Consider the following 16,058-nt stretch of genomic DNA (forward strand, 5'->3'; position numbering starts at 1 on the left):
CCTGCTCTCCCAGAATTCCACGCAGCAGAGAAAGAGCTGTATGCATGACTGCATGCACGGAGCACTCATGGTAGGATTTCCATGCTTCAAGGCATTATGGAAAGTCAGGTCTGGCATCACTTTTTCCCATGGTCTTTATAAATAGTGCACTATAGCACTACCAACTTTCCCACGCTGTTTAAAAATTATCCACTATTGCTATTTATTGCTATTCCCCTCTCTCCCATGTCGAAGTTTATACCTTCATTTTAATCTTCTTCCTTCAGGTTCCTGTACTCATGCAAAAGCTTGGGTCATTTTAATCCAGAATGCAATTGCCTGTTCTACACTTGCCTGATTGCATTGCTGGTGCCTGCAGATACCGGGGATTGTACAAGGCATTGAGAAGATTTTCATTTCACACTAGACCCTTTTTAGGCTGATTGGTCATTAATTCCTGGGACTACTTGGAAGTGTGAAAGGGGCTTGTGTGAAGCAGCTCAGCTCCAATTCTTCAGCCACAGAGAGAAGCCATTTCAGAAGCCAGGAATTAACGGCTATCTATAAGGGAAATACTTCAGCATGAACAGGATTAAATAGGGAAAGATTTGAGTTCAAACACCCAAGAGATGACTATTTTGTTTCCAAAAATAAACTTTATTCACAATAAAATTATGTACAAAGTTAAACTGTGTCTTTTTACATCCGCAGTTTCATATTCACATATACATTCCATTACTGTACATCGTTACATTAGTCTTCTAATTTGCTACGTACCACCATTGCTGCTACTGTGGCCCTTTATAGTTATTTCATCCCCCACCTCCCACCCTTTTTTTTTTTGAGGGACTTTACTTCCAGTTTCAGACCTTCAATGTCCAGTAGCAGAAGACTCAGACCCCTTTCACACTTGCATCCCAGTAAATCGGCTGTTCAGTGTCCTGCCAGAGGAATTGGGGATTTGGCCTTTCACACTAGACCACTCCTAACTGGAGACACTGAATGCTTTCACACTTGCAAGTGTTTATCCCTGGCGTTTGGTCTGTTCTACCTTAATCGGAAGTGCCTGCACCGTTGCTGCCCATTTCACACTTGCCTGATCTCAATGCCGGCGTTTATAGATGCCGGAGATTGTACTTGCGGTCGAGGCTGGCAATCCCTGGCATGAGATGATGTCATCTGACGGCGGTGTTGAGCAGATTTTGCTTTCAAACTTGCCACTTCAAAGGCCAATTGCCGTTCAATTCCTGGGATTCTTCCCCACAAAGTCCCTCCATTGGCTCACTGCATTCCTCATTATATGGTCCTACAGACTGGAATGTGGAAATGACCCATTAGTTATGTTGATCTTCAAATGTAATACTCACGTGTAATAAGTTGACTGTTTGCTAATCATAGCTGTGTATTACCATGGTCAAATGTTTAGTTTATTCCTGATGCCACCTTTATTGTCCATTTCGAGTTGCTCTTGACAAGCTGATAGTCAGATGCTTTGTGACATCACATACCACTGGTGGCACAAAACCACTTGCAGTAGCTCTTGGGTTTTGACCCATTGACAGTAAAGCAATGCACAAGGGTATATGATGTTGGAGGGGATAGTATTTTAGTTCTCAACATGAATTTGAGATGAAGGGTCTTTAACGAGAAATGTTATACTGCTTCTCCTCCAGGGATAGTACATGACCTACTGTTTTTATTTCAATGAATGAGGTCAGGACAGATGTAATCATTTATTCTTGATAAGGCCAAGAAGGATTGTGGTGCTTATAGAACCATATTTAGCATGACTGAGCTCCTCTGGGAGAGGGTGGGGAATGGAGAGAAACTAGTCATTTTGTTATGGTGCAGTATTGACTGGGGCCAAGACAAGAATCCATCATGTTTTCAAGTTTTTTCATCCAATAAGAGAAACTCAGAACCCCAAGGCAATAAATTCTGTCATCACCTGGCAAAATCTACACATTCCTACAGTCCCATTTGCTATCTGGTGATTCTACATTCTTTTTTAAAGGGAAAAATCAATAATCATTAATCAATGAAGATGTTGCTGGGCAAAAGAAATAAAAGATGCCAAAAATTGGAGAACATGCCTTCAAATTCAAGTGTGTCATACATTCTGCATTTTGAGTGGGGTTAGATCATTGCTGGCTTGTTCCATCCTATTCAGAAAGTTTGACCAGGTACATCCAGTTGCTCTTCTCTCTAGCATGACCCTGGGAACTCGACTTCTCCTGCTGTGCCGCCCTGGATAAGTAATTCCCTGTCTACAGGTTCTTTCAAACCATTACAATGAGAACTGGGACCACATTTATTTGGTAGCAGTGTGGTTGGCCAGTCCTGTGATAACTTGGTTTTAAGGGTTTTGTGATCACCTCGCACTAGCCTGGGTTGCTTCACTAACTCCCGCCCTCCCACCCTTTCCCTAACTAAATGTTAGTCACCTTTTTCCTCTTTAAATCTAAGTTTATTATCATCTGACTCTACATATACAAAATGAAACAGCGTTTCTCTGGACGACAGTACATTATAATCACATATAAACATATAATTTTATGTGTGTGTATGTATGTGTATATATATATATATATATATATATAGATAGATAGTTATTTTGGAATGATTTACTCAGTTACAGGATACTGTTCACCAATCTCACAGCCTGATGTAAGAAGCTATATCCCAGGCTAGCAGCCCTGATTTTGATGCTCCTGTCATTCCTTCTTAATGGTGATGGGTCAATGCTACTGTGTGCTGGATGGAAAGGACCTTTAATAATTCTTTGAGCCCAATTTAAGAACGCTCCCAGTGAATGTCAAATAGAGGAAAGGGAGAATCCAGCGATCTTGGCCATTTTGATGCATTCACCCACCTTCAACCCTGCAATCAACCATGGCCTTCCAAACTCACACTACTCCCGACACCACAAACTGCCCTGCTTTTTGATCCTTTCCCAGTGTTTGGCCAATACACATGATTGTTAATCCTGTGGGACATTCTCAGCCAGATGTTTGTGATTTAACCATCGAGATGTATCTTTAATCCCTAACCCCAAGGCAGTCCTGGAGAGTCAACAGGCCCCACATTGCCCTCTACAGAATACGCCAGGCTCCCTGACTGCTAAATTGTGAGACAAAATAAAATGCCTGCAGTTGAACCTTGCTATGCTCATGTAGCTTTTTCTGTCTGGTTTAAACCATGGGTCACTTTGACTCACAGCCTCCATGGAAAGTTCTGTTAACTACAGGATGGTTGTGTATCTTTTCACTCTCTTATTCCCATCAAACCCTTTTTGATTTCCAAACCATAACCTGCAAAGGTGTAACTTTTAATTTGTATTGTTTCCATTCCTGATATGATGACTACCCCACTACGTATTAGTTGGCAAGCTTTTTGCCTACACTCTTGGAGTCTGAGATAACATTGATTGTATGACTGTGAAATTCCTTCCTATCTGATTCAATAAAGCAGTATGAATGTTTACTTTGTGCTCCCAGTAGCAACAGGAACAGTCTCTCTTGGCCTTCATTAATGGAGTTGAGAAGGACTTTATGGTCTTTGAGAATCTCGAGGCCTGGAGATTGAATACTTTTCTACTTTGCCGCTAATCCGTGTCATTGTAGGGCCTGTTGCTGAGTATCATTCTATGACCAATGGAGGTGCCTATTATGGCTGTGACTGATTGCTCCTACATCTGCTCCTTCCAGCAAAACAAGGCAGCTATCAAGTTGAAGGAGGACGTGAAGAGGATCATGGCCCAGCCACTCAATGGTCAGAGGAGCTGTTGCACCAGCAAGGTCTTTGGTGTTTCCCTGTATGACCTGCAACAAAGAGGACAGATGGTCGATGGGGTTCCCCTTTCCATGCGGCAGATGGTGGAATACTTGCAACAATATGGTAAGCAGAATTGTCACTCACTAATATGCTGAAGTCATTTCTGATGCTGTTCCAAGTTGTGCCCCACAAAAGTAGGGACACATAAGAGATTGCAGACACTGAGATCTAGAGCAGAACAATCTGCTGAAGGAAATCAGATGCTCCAGCAGCATCAGTGGGAGACAAAGAATGGTCAATGTCGTGGGTCAGAAATCTTCTTCAAGACATTGCGCCTCTGTTTTCAGATGTTGGTTGATAGACAGGTATTAGCAATGTCCCAGTGACTTTCTCTTGGATATTTTGAAACCAGCAGAGATTAGAGCTTTACTTAAATCTTACCCAAAGCACAATAACATGAGGAGTGCAGCATTCCCACTGTTCTGCATTGGAGTCACCCAAGGATTTGGTGCTTGAGTCCCAGAGTAGAATTGAAACCCATGAACTTCTGCTAGATGTGAGGGAGAATGGAACCTTCTGAGCTTTGCTGGTTTAGTCTTTTGTGTTTATACACCATTTGCTGTAAGTGTTGGCTGTTTTGGAATTATCAGGACCAATAGCTCTCCAGCACATAGCCGCTCGTTGAAACCTTGGGTGGTAAGCACTGGCAGGCGCTTTGAATGTGGGGAAAATTGCAACCTGTTGGAGGAACTTAGCAGCATCAGTGGGAGGAAAAGTGTGGTTGAGGTTTCAGGCTGGAACCCTTTACCAGATGTACTTCAATGGCTGTGAAAAAAATGTGGTGATACAAAGTGATGTATAAATCCCTTTCTTTGGATGGATTATCTCTTTCTTCCTCTCTGAATCAATTTCCTTTGCACAGTTCCTGAGTTCCAGACCCAGACTTTAACGTGGACACATTCACCTAGACTTTGTGTGGGGTGTGCTACCTTGTGACCTCTTGCCTCCTTGCATTGATGTAAAAGATTGATAAGAGTTTATTGAAAGGCAGGGAGTTCCAGCCCCTCCTGTGTAACCATTGCTCTGGTCAACAATTATCTCTGAACCACTAATACAAATCAACTGGTCATTTATATGCCAACTGATTTTGGGATCTTGATGTGCTCAAATAATTGTGCATTCTGAATTTATAGCTCCATTTTCTTACATCTGATCATTTCTAAGACAGAGACATGAGAGTAGTGAAATCTGGTTCAAAAATCAGCCTATCATGACATCAGTCCTGATGCCAGGACTCGACTTGAAATATTGGCCGCATCTTTGCCTCCACAGAAGCTGATTGACCCGAAAGACATCCTCCAACAGTTTGTTTTTTTAACCCTTCTAGCACTCAGTTCTTTGGAGACATTCTGAAATCATTAATGTGCACTATTTAAAAAAATTTCTGAATTACAGTAAAGCCCCTGGTATCCAGCACCTATGGTGATTGGTAGATGCCGAATGAGTGAATTTTCCAGTTGCTTGAGATTGCATGTTGTGTGGCGGTGTGAGCAGTGAGAGAGACACAGCCACCATGTTGAGGGTCTTTAACAACTTTTTTTAAATTTGAATTTGGCGCATGCCCCTTTAAGGGCAGTGCCAGCTCAGTCACCCTGTGCGTGATGACGTCACAGAAGCTGCCTGGGGCACGTGCCACGTGGGAGATTTAACTGGGGAAGAAACCCCTGATGGCACCATCTTCCCAGGGCTACCCTGCCACATGGCAAGTGGGGCTGGTTTGCCCTGAGTGAGTGCGCCGCCACACAAACCACTTGGGCAGGTGTCCCCGTTGTTTAGGCTTTGCTGTCTGCACTGGCTGAGATAAGTCCAGATGGGCCGCCTTCAGGCAGTCTATCCTAAAACGTTCCTCCCTCCCCCCAATGGCTAGGGTGAAGGTTCCTCCAGTCCAGTGCAAGACTTTATATGGCCCTTTGTATGGTCACTGCAGTGGTGCTCCCTGTGGCCCCCTTTGCACGAAAATGAACTGAGCTGAATCGTGTTTTTTGGGGAGGTGGATTGGCCAGGTGCCATGGCGTGTTGGGAGTTGGGGAGCCAGGGAGCCCTCTCTCCTGCAGAGGTCCGCCAGCAGGTTTGCTTCAGTGGTCGCAGTGTCAGGGTCTGAGCTGAAAAACTCGACCTGGTAAGGAAAGTGATGCACCGTACACCATCTCTGCCGCAGAACTTTGAAGGTCCTCCTTGGGTGCCATCCTAATCCTGAGGAGGACCCAGGGTAGCTCGTCTTCCCAATCTGGCCTGGAGAGCCTGGCCATGAGCGATGCCCTCAGGTGCCTGTGGAACCTCTCTGCCAACCTGTTAGATTGCGGGTGGTATGCCTTGGTGTGGTGGAGCTTCACCCCCAGGAGTTTCGCCATCTGGGTCCACAGAGTGGAAGTGAACTGCGTGCCCCTGTCACTGGTGATGTGCACCGGGACTCCGAATCCTGGTGCACGTCTCCACAAAGGCTTCCTTGATCGGGATAGCCTCCGGCCACCTTGTGGCCCAGTCAACCAATATGAGGAGGTAACAAGCTTCCCTTGACACTGGCAGGGGTCCAACAATATCAACGTGGATGTGTTGGAACCTGCGAGCCGCCGAGTCAAAGTTCTGTAAGGGAACCTGCATATGTTGGTGGACTTTGGAGGTATGGCACCTGGTACAGTTCCTGGCGAGCTCCACCACTTCTCTCTTGAGCTCATGCCACATAAACTGCTCTGTGACCATACGCACCGTCATCTTCACCGCTGGGTGAGTGAGGACCTGGACTAGACTGAAGACCCTTGCTCTCAAGTGCGCCGGGACAACCGGATGCGGCGTACCTGTTGACACGTCGCAAAGCAGTGTGTCCAGGCTGCTGGGCAACTGGACGTCTTCGAGTGTGAGGCCTGAGATGGCGGTTTGCAAGGCCTGCATCTCCGCATCGTTCCTCTGGGCCTGGGCCAGTTGTGCGTAATCTTGGCCGGGGGCGAGAGCGTTGATGGCAGCTCGTGAGAGTGCACGTTGTCCTTAAAAGCCCTGTGTTGGATGTTGGTCGAGAACTCCGAGATGTACAAGAGGTGGCGCTGTTGTCTGGCAGACCACTGATCCTTGGCCATCGCCAATGCCTGGGTGAGGGGCTTGTGATCCGTGAAGATTGTGAATGGCCTGCCCTCGAGGAAGTAGCAAAAGTGGCGGATGGCCAAGTCCAGCGCCAGGAGCTCCTGGTCAAAGACACTATATTTGAGTTCTGGTGGGCGCAGCTGCTTGCTGAAAAAGGCCAGCAGGCACCAGTGTCCATCGAGCCACTGTTCCAGGACCCCACCCCCCCTCTCCCCCCCCCCCCCCACTGCCGTAGCTGAAGCATCCATGGAGAGCGCCGTGTGTGCCTCTGGCTGTGGGTGCACTAGTAGTGTCGCGTTGGCAAGGGCCTCCTTCGTCGCGATGAAAGCCTTATTCGCCTCTTTCGGCCAGGATAGAGTCTTTTCTTTGGTGGCCATCAGCGTGAAAAATGGGCGCATGGTGCGAGCCACTCTGGGGATGAAACTATGGTAAAAGTTCACCATCCCCACGAACTCCTGGAGGCCTTTGAGGGTGGGAGGTTTGGGGAAACATTGGACGGCCGCCACTTTCTCCGGCACTGGTGCGGCCCCAGCCGCCGATATGGTGTGCTCCAAGAACTGGAGGGTCTCCTTGCTAAACCAGCATTTGGCCGCATTGACCGTGAGGCCGAAATCCACCAGGCGAGCAAAGAGGGTGCGGAGGTGGGCCTTGTGTTCATTGCTGCTGTAATTGGCAATGAGTATATCGTCCAGGTAAATGAACACAAAGTCCAGATCCCTCCTTACCATATCCATGAGGCACTGGAACGTTTGGGACGCGTTCTTTAGGCCGAAGGGCATATGCAAGAACTCAGAGGCTGAAAGGGGTGATAATGGCCATCTTACCCACGTTGTCTGGATGCACCGGGATTTGATGGCATCCCCGCATGAGGTCCACCTTGGAGAAGAACCGTGCGCCGTGGAGGTTGGCAGAGAAGTCCTGTATGTGGGGCACTGGGTACCTGTTGGGGGTGGTTGCATCGTTTAACCGCCGATAGTTCCCGCATGATCTCCAGCCCCCAGACGATTTCGGGACCATATGGAGCAGTGATTCCCAGGCATTGTCCAAGCGCTGGATGATTCCGAGTTCTTGGAGTTTGGAGAACTCCTCCTTTGCTTGTTGGAGCTTCTCAGGTGGCAGTCGTCTGGGGCTAGGGGGACTTGAGTTGTGATGTGGTGGAAGACCCCCATGCTGGAGCACGGTGGCGTTGAAACAGGGCTCTAGGAAGGCGGGGATCTTGCAGAGGATGTCGGCGAACTCATCTCTGCTGGTGGCGATTTCGGGCCTGCAGTTGTTTGCTGTGTCCAGTCATGTGGAGTGGAACGTTCGGGCGTTGACCAGCCTCTTTCCCTTCATGTCGACCATGAGACCATGAGCCCTCAGGAAATCGGCCCCCAACAACGCAGTGCCCATGGAGGCTAGGACGAACATCCAGTGGAATGTCTTCTCCCTCCCAATCTGGATCTGTGTCCTGCGGGTTCCTTAGGTCCTGAAGGTGGAGCCTTTGGCCGCCCGCAGGGTTGGACTGCAAGATCGAGTGTGAGTCACTAATGCGGTAGGGGGACGGGGGGTGGGGAGGACACTGAGCTCGGTCCGTGTCCACCAGGAATCGGCGGCCAGTGGACCTGTCCATCACATGAAGGAGGCTGTTTGTGCGGCCAGCCGTCACAGCCATTAACGGTGGCTGGCCTGGTCGTTTCCTTGAAACCCGCAGGGTTGGCGGCACTTATGGGCTTGCGCTCCCCAGTGCTGGTGGAAGAAACACCAAGATGTCTGGCCCTCCTCTGGCTTGGTTTTGGGGGCGAGTGGCAGCCTGCTAGTTCCCGGACGTGGCACCAGATTGAGGGCTGCCTTGTTCTCCATCTTTGTGCGCCAGGGGGCGTCCGCACGGGCTGCTGCCCTTCTCGGGTCTGAGAAATCCTCGTCCGTAAGGTGCAGCCAAAAGTCCTCTGACATTTGATCCAGGAAGATAAAATAAGGCTTGTGCTCTTCCGCAAGGGACAGCATCTCGTCCATCACCGCTGACGGACTATGGTCTCCAAGCCCATCCAGGTGTAGGAGCCTGGAAACCCATTGCTGGGGGGTGAGCCCAAAAGTTCCCAGCAGCAGATTTTTAAGGGCAGTGTACTTGCCCACAGCTGGGAGGTGGTGGATGATGTCGTCCACCCTTGTCACCGTATCTTGGTCCAGGGCACTCACGACGTGGTAAAACATTGTGGCGTCTGAGGAGATGTTGCAGAGTTGAAACTGTGCTTCCGCCTGCCTGAACCACATTCTCGAGGGTCATTAATGACTGTTTGTTATTTAAATTTGGCGCATGCCCCTTTAAGGGCAGCGCCGGCTCATTCACCCGGTGTGTGATGACATCACAGAAGCTGCCTGGGGCACACGCCACGTGGGAGATTCGACTGGGGAAGAAACCCCAGATGGCGCCATCTTCCCAGGGCTGCCCCATCATGTGGCATTACAAGTGGGGTCACCACTGTGGCAGTGTGAGCAGTGAGAGAGACACAACCATCTCGTTGAGGGTCATTAACAACTTTTTTATTTGAATTTGGCGCGTGCCCCTTTAAGGGCAGCGCCGGCTCATTCACCCTGTGCATGATGACATCACAAGCTGTCTGGGGCGTGCGCCACGCGGGAGATTCGACTGGGGAAGAAACCTCCCCCGATGGCACCATCTTCCCAGGGCTGCCCCATCACGTGGCATTACAAGTGGGGCCGGTTCGCCCTGAGCAAGTGGACCACCATAGTTGCGTGATTGGTGAACTAACGGCAAGGCGCTTCAATCTTAAACTTCCGTACTTTTTACCTATTTATTTTCCACCATTTTTATGCTCTTTGCTTGAGGCTGCTTGAATTCCAGATAGCAGGGGTTTTACTGTATTTATTATGTATTTATTCCCCCTCTGGTGCATTTCCACATTACCTACCCAAGTGGTGGGTCTCAGCATTACCATCAATGTGGGAGTGTTAAGGGACATGAGAGGCCTGGTATTGGAGTTGTGTGGATATCTCAGCTTCTGGAGTGGCTTGCAGATTTTGGAAAAGGCAGGCCTATAGTGGGATCTGAAAACAAGGAGGGGATTTTGGCTTGGACATATTGATTTGCCCAGAGCTAATGTAATCTATCAAAGCTATTTCATAAACAACAAAACAAAATAAAGGAAGAGCAGATACTCATAATTTGCAATAGAAACAGAAAATGCTGGAAGCATTCAGCAGGACTGGCAACATTTGAGGAAGGAGAAATAGAGTTAATGTTCCAAGTCAAAGTCTCTTGATCTGAACTCATTGATAGGCATAAAATAAAGAGGAGGTTGATTGGTTTATTGTCATTTTTCTTGTGTGCGATCCAGGAAAGTGAACCTCTCCTTGAGTTGTGATGTGGGCAAAAGATCTTTAGATAAATTGGAAAGTTAATGGAATTAGGTTAACAATGCTCGGGATTTATTAAGTCTACAGTAAAAGAAAGATAGATGAGGGTTCAGCAGGAGTACAATGTTCAAAGATGGTGTTATATTGATGACTTGGAATTGTATCCAGGGCAACCCTGATGTCCTGTGCTGTCTCTGTGAAGTTTACGCATTCGCCCTCTGACTACATTAGTTTCTCCCACTGTTCCAGTTTCTTCCCTCATCTACATGTACGGGTAGGTAGGTTAATTGGCTGCTGTGGTACATAGATGAGTCATAGAATCTGACAGGATGGGTGGGGAGAGGTTTGATGCGAATTAGGGGAGAATAGAGTTTAATTGGTATAAAAGTGGATGCTGGATGGTTGGCATGAAAGGCCTGTTTCTGTGCTATATCTGTTTGAGAAGCTCGTATTGAGATCATCAGACACCATTCTAAATGTGCGATGCAGCAAGTGTTTTAAGTACTGATGATGTTTCATCTCATCTGCAATAAACCTACTTCTAGCTCTTTGTTTAATCTTTATTTTTCTCTCCAACCTTTCCCTCCTTCCAGTGGTCCCATCTTCCACCTGAATCTCTCTTCTCCCACCTTCTGTCTTATACGCAATGATCTTCTAATCCCTGACCAGTTTCTTACCCTCTTGATATACTTCATATCACTCCTTCCTAGTTTGGTCTCTTATAAAGGGTCCCTACCCTAAATGTTGACTGACCATTTCTCTCCATGGATGTTGACTGACCTGATGATTTCCTCTAGCTTCTCATACTTGCTCAAGATTTCAACATGTACGATAGCACAAAAGCGCGAATCAATTGATTTTTCCATTGAGTGTGGCAGCAGCTTATTGGTCGGCATTAGAATAAGCAGAAGGATCATCTCCACCTCATTTCATCAGTTCTTCATTGCAAACTGCACAGAGGAACTTTCCCTCATTAATAAGGAGGGTCTTTCGATCTAAAGCAGGCTTACCTGATCTCTGGTGGTGGCTGGCTTCTTTTCACTAGGCACAGCACATGTCTTATGAGGGAAGGTTGACAGAGCTTGGGCTTATTTTCAGGACCAATAAAGGATGAGAGGCAGGTTAGTAGATCATGAGGGCCTTAGATAGGACATTAGAAAATACCAGAGGACATCTGTTTAAGGTGAGTGGAGGAAAGTTTAAGAGGTAAGATGTTTACACAGAGAGGGGTGAGTGTATAGAATGCATTGCCAGGGGTGCCAGTGGAGGTTGATACATTGGGGATATTTTAAAAAAACCTCTTAGATAATAACTACATGGATGTAAAAAAAAAAAGAGGATTATGGGTGTGGAGTAGGAAAGGGTTAGATTGTTGCATACTTGGTTTTCTTATGTCAGCACAACATCAAGGATGGAAAGGCCTGGATTATGCTGCGATGTTCTATGTTCCGTTTTGGTTGGTTTGGGGGAGGGTGGCACAGTTGGTATAGTGGTTAGCGCAACACCTTTACAGTGCCAGCGATTGTGACCGCGTTGTCTGTAAGGATGGGTTTCCCCAGGATCTCCAGTTTCTTCCCACCGTTCGAAACATACCGGGGGTTGTAGGTCAGTTGGGTGTAAATTGGGCGACATGGACTTGTGAGCTGAAATGGCCTGTTACCATGCTGTTTGCCTAAATTTAAATTTAAAATCTAAACTTTAAAAAAATTACATTTAAATATTTTAAAAAATGTAAATTTAATTACAAAAAAAATTAAGCATAGGTGAACGTCCCAGTGATGAGCTCTTATCATGTCTGGCTCATGGGCACAAGCTCTACTTGGAGACATAACCTATATGTCATGTCAATAAGATGTGTGATCAGAGGATGTGGTGACATTATCACGTGAGCATCATGTAAGTGCCAAGCACTATGTCCTTGTTGTTGGATGAGTCTGAGTGCTCTGTGTTTGAAGCTCTTGTGCCCTATTAGTTATTACAAGCAAAACCTCCGTAGGTTGTAAGATTTACAGGAACAAGGTCATCTGATCAATGAGTGAATGGAAACAGAGAGAGAAGTTGATAAAAGAATACAGGAGCTGTGAAATGCAGAGCAGGTAGGTCAAGCTGGGCATGTTCTCTACTTCCAGAGGTAAATAAAAGATACAAAGTAAGCTGAGCCAACTTGCAGAGAGACAATTGACACTGACAGAGACATTGTTAAATAAGAAAGTCTGCAGATGCAGGGGTCAGGTGTAGTAATACACAAACGTGCTGAAAAAAACTCACCAGGTCATGCAACGTTCATAGGAAGTAAAGGGTAACCAATATTTTTGGTCTTCATCAGGTATAGTCCAGCACATTTGTGGATTGCACTAATTGCACATCTGCAGATTTTCTTGTTTAATTCTGTTCAGCTGCTCCACTGCGAAGTCATTTCAAGAGAAGCATCTCCTGAAGAAGTTCTTGTACCTGGCAAATGGCCCCAGCCCAAAATGCTGGTTACCCTTTTAATTCCTGTGGATGCTGTATGACTTGCTGAGTTCCTCCAGCATCTTTGAGAAGCCAAGTTGCCTGAAGTTGTCGAATTCAGGATTGAGATCTGGTCGATGGATGAATTAGAGCAGTAAGCAAACCCTGTCTGCATGTTTATCCACAAGTTCATCCCAGTTTTACTGAATCAGAGACGATCCCTCTCCTCACCCTCCCTGAAGATGAATGAGCTTGTTTTTTTGTCCTTTGCAGTTCAGAGGAAGGCTCTTTGACCTGCAGTGTAATACTGTTTCTCTTCCCACGGACCTGCTGAGCATTTTTTGTTCGTATATAATGGAGTGAACAGACTGAGTTCGTGAGGAGTGAAGCGTGTCAGGGATGAGGACGTGGCAAGTTGTTGTTACTGCCTTAGCTGGAGGAGATAGTTTCTGAAGCAAGTAGCATTCCTGGACACATTCTTTTTAAGCCCTATCCTGATTGTTTAATAAGTTTTGAATGTGTGGCCAAACTCCAACAGATCAGTCAATGAAACTTTTAAGCAGTCTGCTAGATCAATCAATCACACTTTGGCATTTGCCATAGAGGAAGGGGACTTCCCACTGATAATAGTTACCTGAATTGCCTGAAGCATGAACTGCCTGGAAGAATCTCAATGACAGCGCACATTTATATATCTGTTCAGGGTGCAGAAAAAGATTCACAAGGATGCGACTGGCTTGAGTTATAGGGAGAGGCTGGATAACTGGGCTTTTTCCCCTGGAGTGCAGGAGACTGGCAGGTGATCTTATAGAGGGGTATTGATAAAATGAATAATCACAGTCTTTCCCATGGTAGAGGATTCTAAAACTTTGGAGCATTGGTTTAAAGGTGAGAGGGGAAAGATGCCTGAGGGTACTCTTTTTCCACACGAGGTGTGCCATAGAAATTGGTAACAACAGATATAATTGCAACTTTTAAAAGACATTTTAGACAGGATAGGAAAACTTTACAGGACGTGGACCAAATGCAGGCAAATGGGATTAACTTAGAGAGACAACTTGGTAGGTATTAAGACGCTGGACTGAAGGGCCTGTTTCTGTGCTGTATGACACCGCTCAGAAGATGCACAGAAAACTTATTTTGAGCCATGTAAAGAGAAGTCCCAGTTGTTGATCAGAGAAACCAGGTTCAAGGAGGAGGAGGGAGCTGGTATGGAAGAGGAATTCTTGAGTTTATGTCCTTGATGGGTCAGTTGCAAGTGTTAGAGTGATTCGACCCAGGGCTGTGCAAGAGGCCAGAACTGGAAGCTCACAGATAACTGGGAAGGTTGCAGGCTGGAGAAAAAAGTGGCAAAACTGCAAACAAGGCTTCAAATTTTAAAATCAAGGCATTGCTTAACTGGGATTCAGTGAAGATCAGCATGCAGAAGGGAAAACTGCAAACTAAACCGCACTTATTTTAACGCAAGAATCTTGATGGGTAAGGCAGATGAACTCTGAACATGTGACTGGGATATTATAGCTAGACTAAGAGACAGAGAGGACTGGCAGCTCAGCATTCTGGGGTAGAGATGCTACAGGGGTAATAAGAGTTGAACGTAAGAATGGAGATGGAGGAGCAATTTTTATTAGGGACAACATCACAGCAGTATTTAGAGGGATGTACAAATAGAACTAATAGTAGGACACTGAAGTAGGAAGGGATGATCACTTTGATGGGATTGTACTCTCAGACTCCCAATAGTCGAAGCAAGATGAAAAATTAATAGCAGGTGATGTTAACTTTCCTAATACAGTATTGACTGGGACTGGCATCGTGGTAAGGATAAAGATGAGACAAAATTTGTTAAGAGAGTCCAGGAAAAAATTCTCAAACAGATTCAAGATTCCTTTATTGTTATGTAATAAAAATACTGCAATATTACACAGAATTTGATTTTGTAAGTCAGGCAGATTCGCCATCAGCAGAAATTGCCTGAAGCACCTCTTGCAGTCAAAGAGAAGCAAAAGAGAGTCCCCTCAGAGTCACTGAGTTTCCGTGGATTCATCTCCAGCATTGCCACACACCCCCCTCCCCCACAGCCACACAAAGTCCAGACCAAACCATTAGCAGCCTGAGCTCCAGATCCGAACTTTCGATATCCTCTCACGTCCATGCTCTAACACCTGGCACCCGCTCAGCCAGTCTTCAGTCCGCTGCCTGGTATGAAGCCCTCAACCTCAGTCACACGCAGCCTATGTGGGTTCCTCACCTCAATCACCAGCAGCCCACTGCCTGTGCGCTCTTCAGCCGCAGAACCCCTCTCTGGTCTGCTGCCGTGGTCATTGACATGTAGGTCATCTCCTCTGGTTCTCCTTCTCAAATGGAGGGGGGGGAGGGTGTTCTTCCCATTTTCTGGTGCCCCCTGTGCCAGTCCTCTGCTTCCCTAGTATCTGCAACCTCTCATGGCTGCTGCCAACCATAGGCACCGCCATCTTGACCCTGCAGTCACAGAATTTTTAAATAAAAGTGCCGTTTAAAGCCTGTGCTGCTCTGGAGGGCAGTCCGACTGTGTGATTGGACCCTGCGGGAGCACTGTATTTCTGATCCCTGCTCTCTGCTGTTCCTCACCAGCAGTTGTGCTGCAGTTACAGCAGCTCCAACAACGTCACCATTTGTTCCCTATATATAAAAAAGAATATATATATATATATATATATATATATACAGAAGTGAAAAGTGTCAGTGTGGGACGAGTGACCACATTTCTGTTTCAAGATAGTTATGGAAAAAAAATTGAAGTCCTAAATTGCACCAATTCTAATTTTGATGGCATGAGACTGAAACATGCAAAGTTTGATTGGGAGAGAATTTTTGCAGGTAGCAGGATGTCTGACAAGTCGCTTTTAAAAGAGAGTTAGGAAAGTTCAGGTCCAGAATGTTCTTGTTACGGTGATGGGCAAAGCAAATGAGGTGAGAGAATCCGGCATGATGAGAGACCTTGAGGCTTAAGTCAAGAAACAGGAGGCTTTTGTCAGGAGACCTTGTGGAGGTATATAAACTGTCGTGGTCCCCACTCGCCACTCTCTGATGCCGTCGCCATGCTTTTGGTCATTGTCCACACTCACTGACACTGTAGTCATTTGGCCATTGCCATGCATACATGTGTAAAGTCACCATTGGTGGAACTCACAGCAGGTTCAACCCTCTCCTGGTAAATAGGTTTTGCCTTTTGCAACAGGACTGAAATATTGACATAATTTGGCATCTTGAGGTTGAGGGGAGCTCGCTGACTAACAGTAAGGACATTGCATCATCTTGTTTGTACAGCGACACTTTTGTGCTGTGAGCCATGGTCTGAATTGTAAGTGGTCACTCAGATA

The 16,058-nt window shown here is 46.4% G+C and overlaps 1 protein-coding gene across 6 annotated transcripts in view; it reads left to right on the forward strand.

The window, feature by feature from the left end:
• fam13a (family with sequence similarity 13 member A) overlaps positions 1–16,058 on the forward strand; it is a 249,002-nt gene that overhangs the window by 18,922 nt on the left and 214,022 nt on the right. For 5 of the 6 annotated variants that reach the window (XR_011353902.1, XM_069925726.1, XM_069925725.1 and 2 more), the window contains exon 2: positions 3,687–3,876. Coding sequence is in view for 5 of the 6 variants with exons in the window: in XM_069925726.1 (XP_069781827.1) it covers positions 3,687–3,876 (190 nt within the window). In the remaining variant the exon portion in view is untranslated. Of the gene's footprint in view, positions 1–1,519; positions 1,693–3,686; positions 3,877–16,058 lie in introns of those variants that run through there. The other variant, XM_069925723.1, reaches the window with a different exon arrangement.

The sequence above is a fragment of the Narcine bancroftii genome, chromosome 3 (assembly GCF_036971445.1).
Source record: "Narcine bancroftii isolate sNarBan1 chromosome 3, sNarBan1.hap1, whole genome shotgun sequence".
NCBI classification, from domain to species: domain Eukaryota; kingdom Metazoa; phylum Chordata; class Chondrichthyes; order Torpediniformes; family Narcinidae; genus Narcine; species Narcine bancroftii.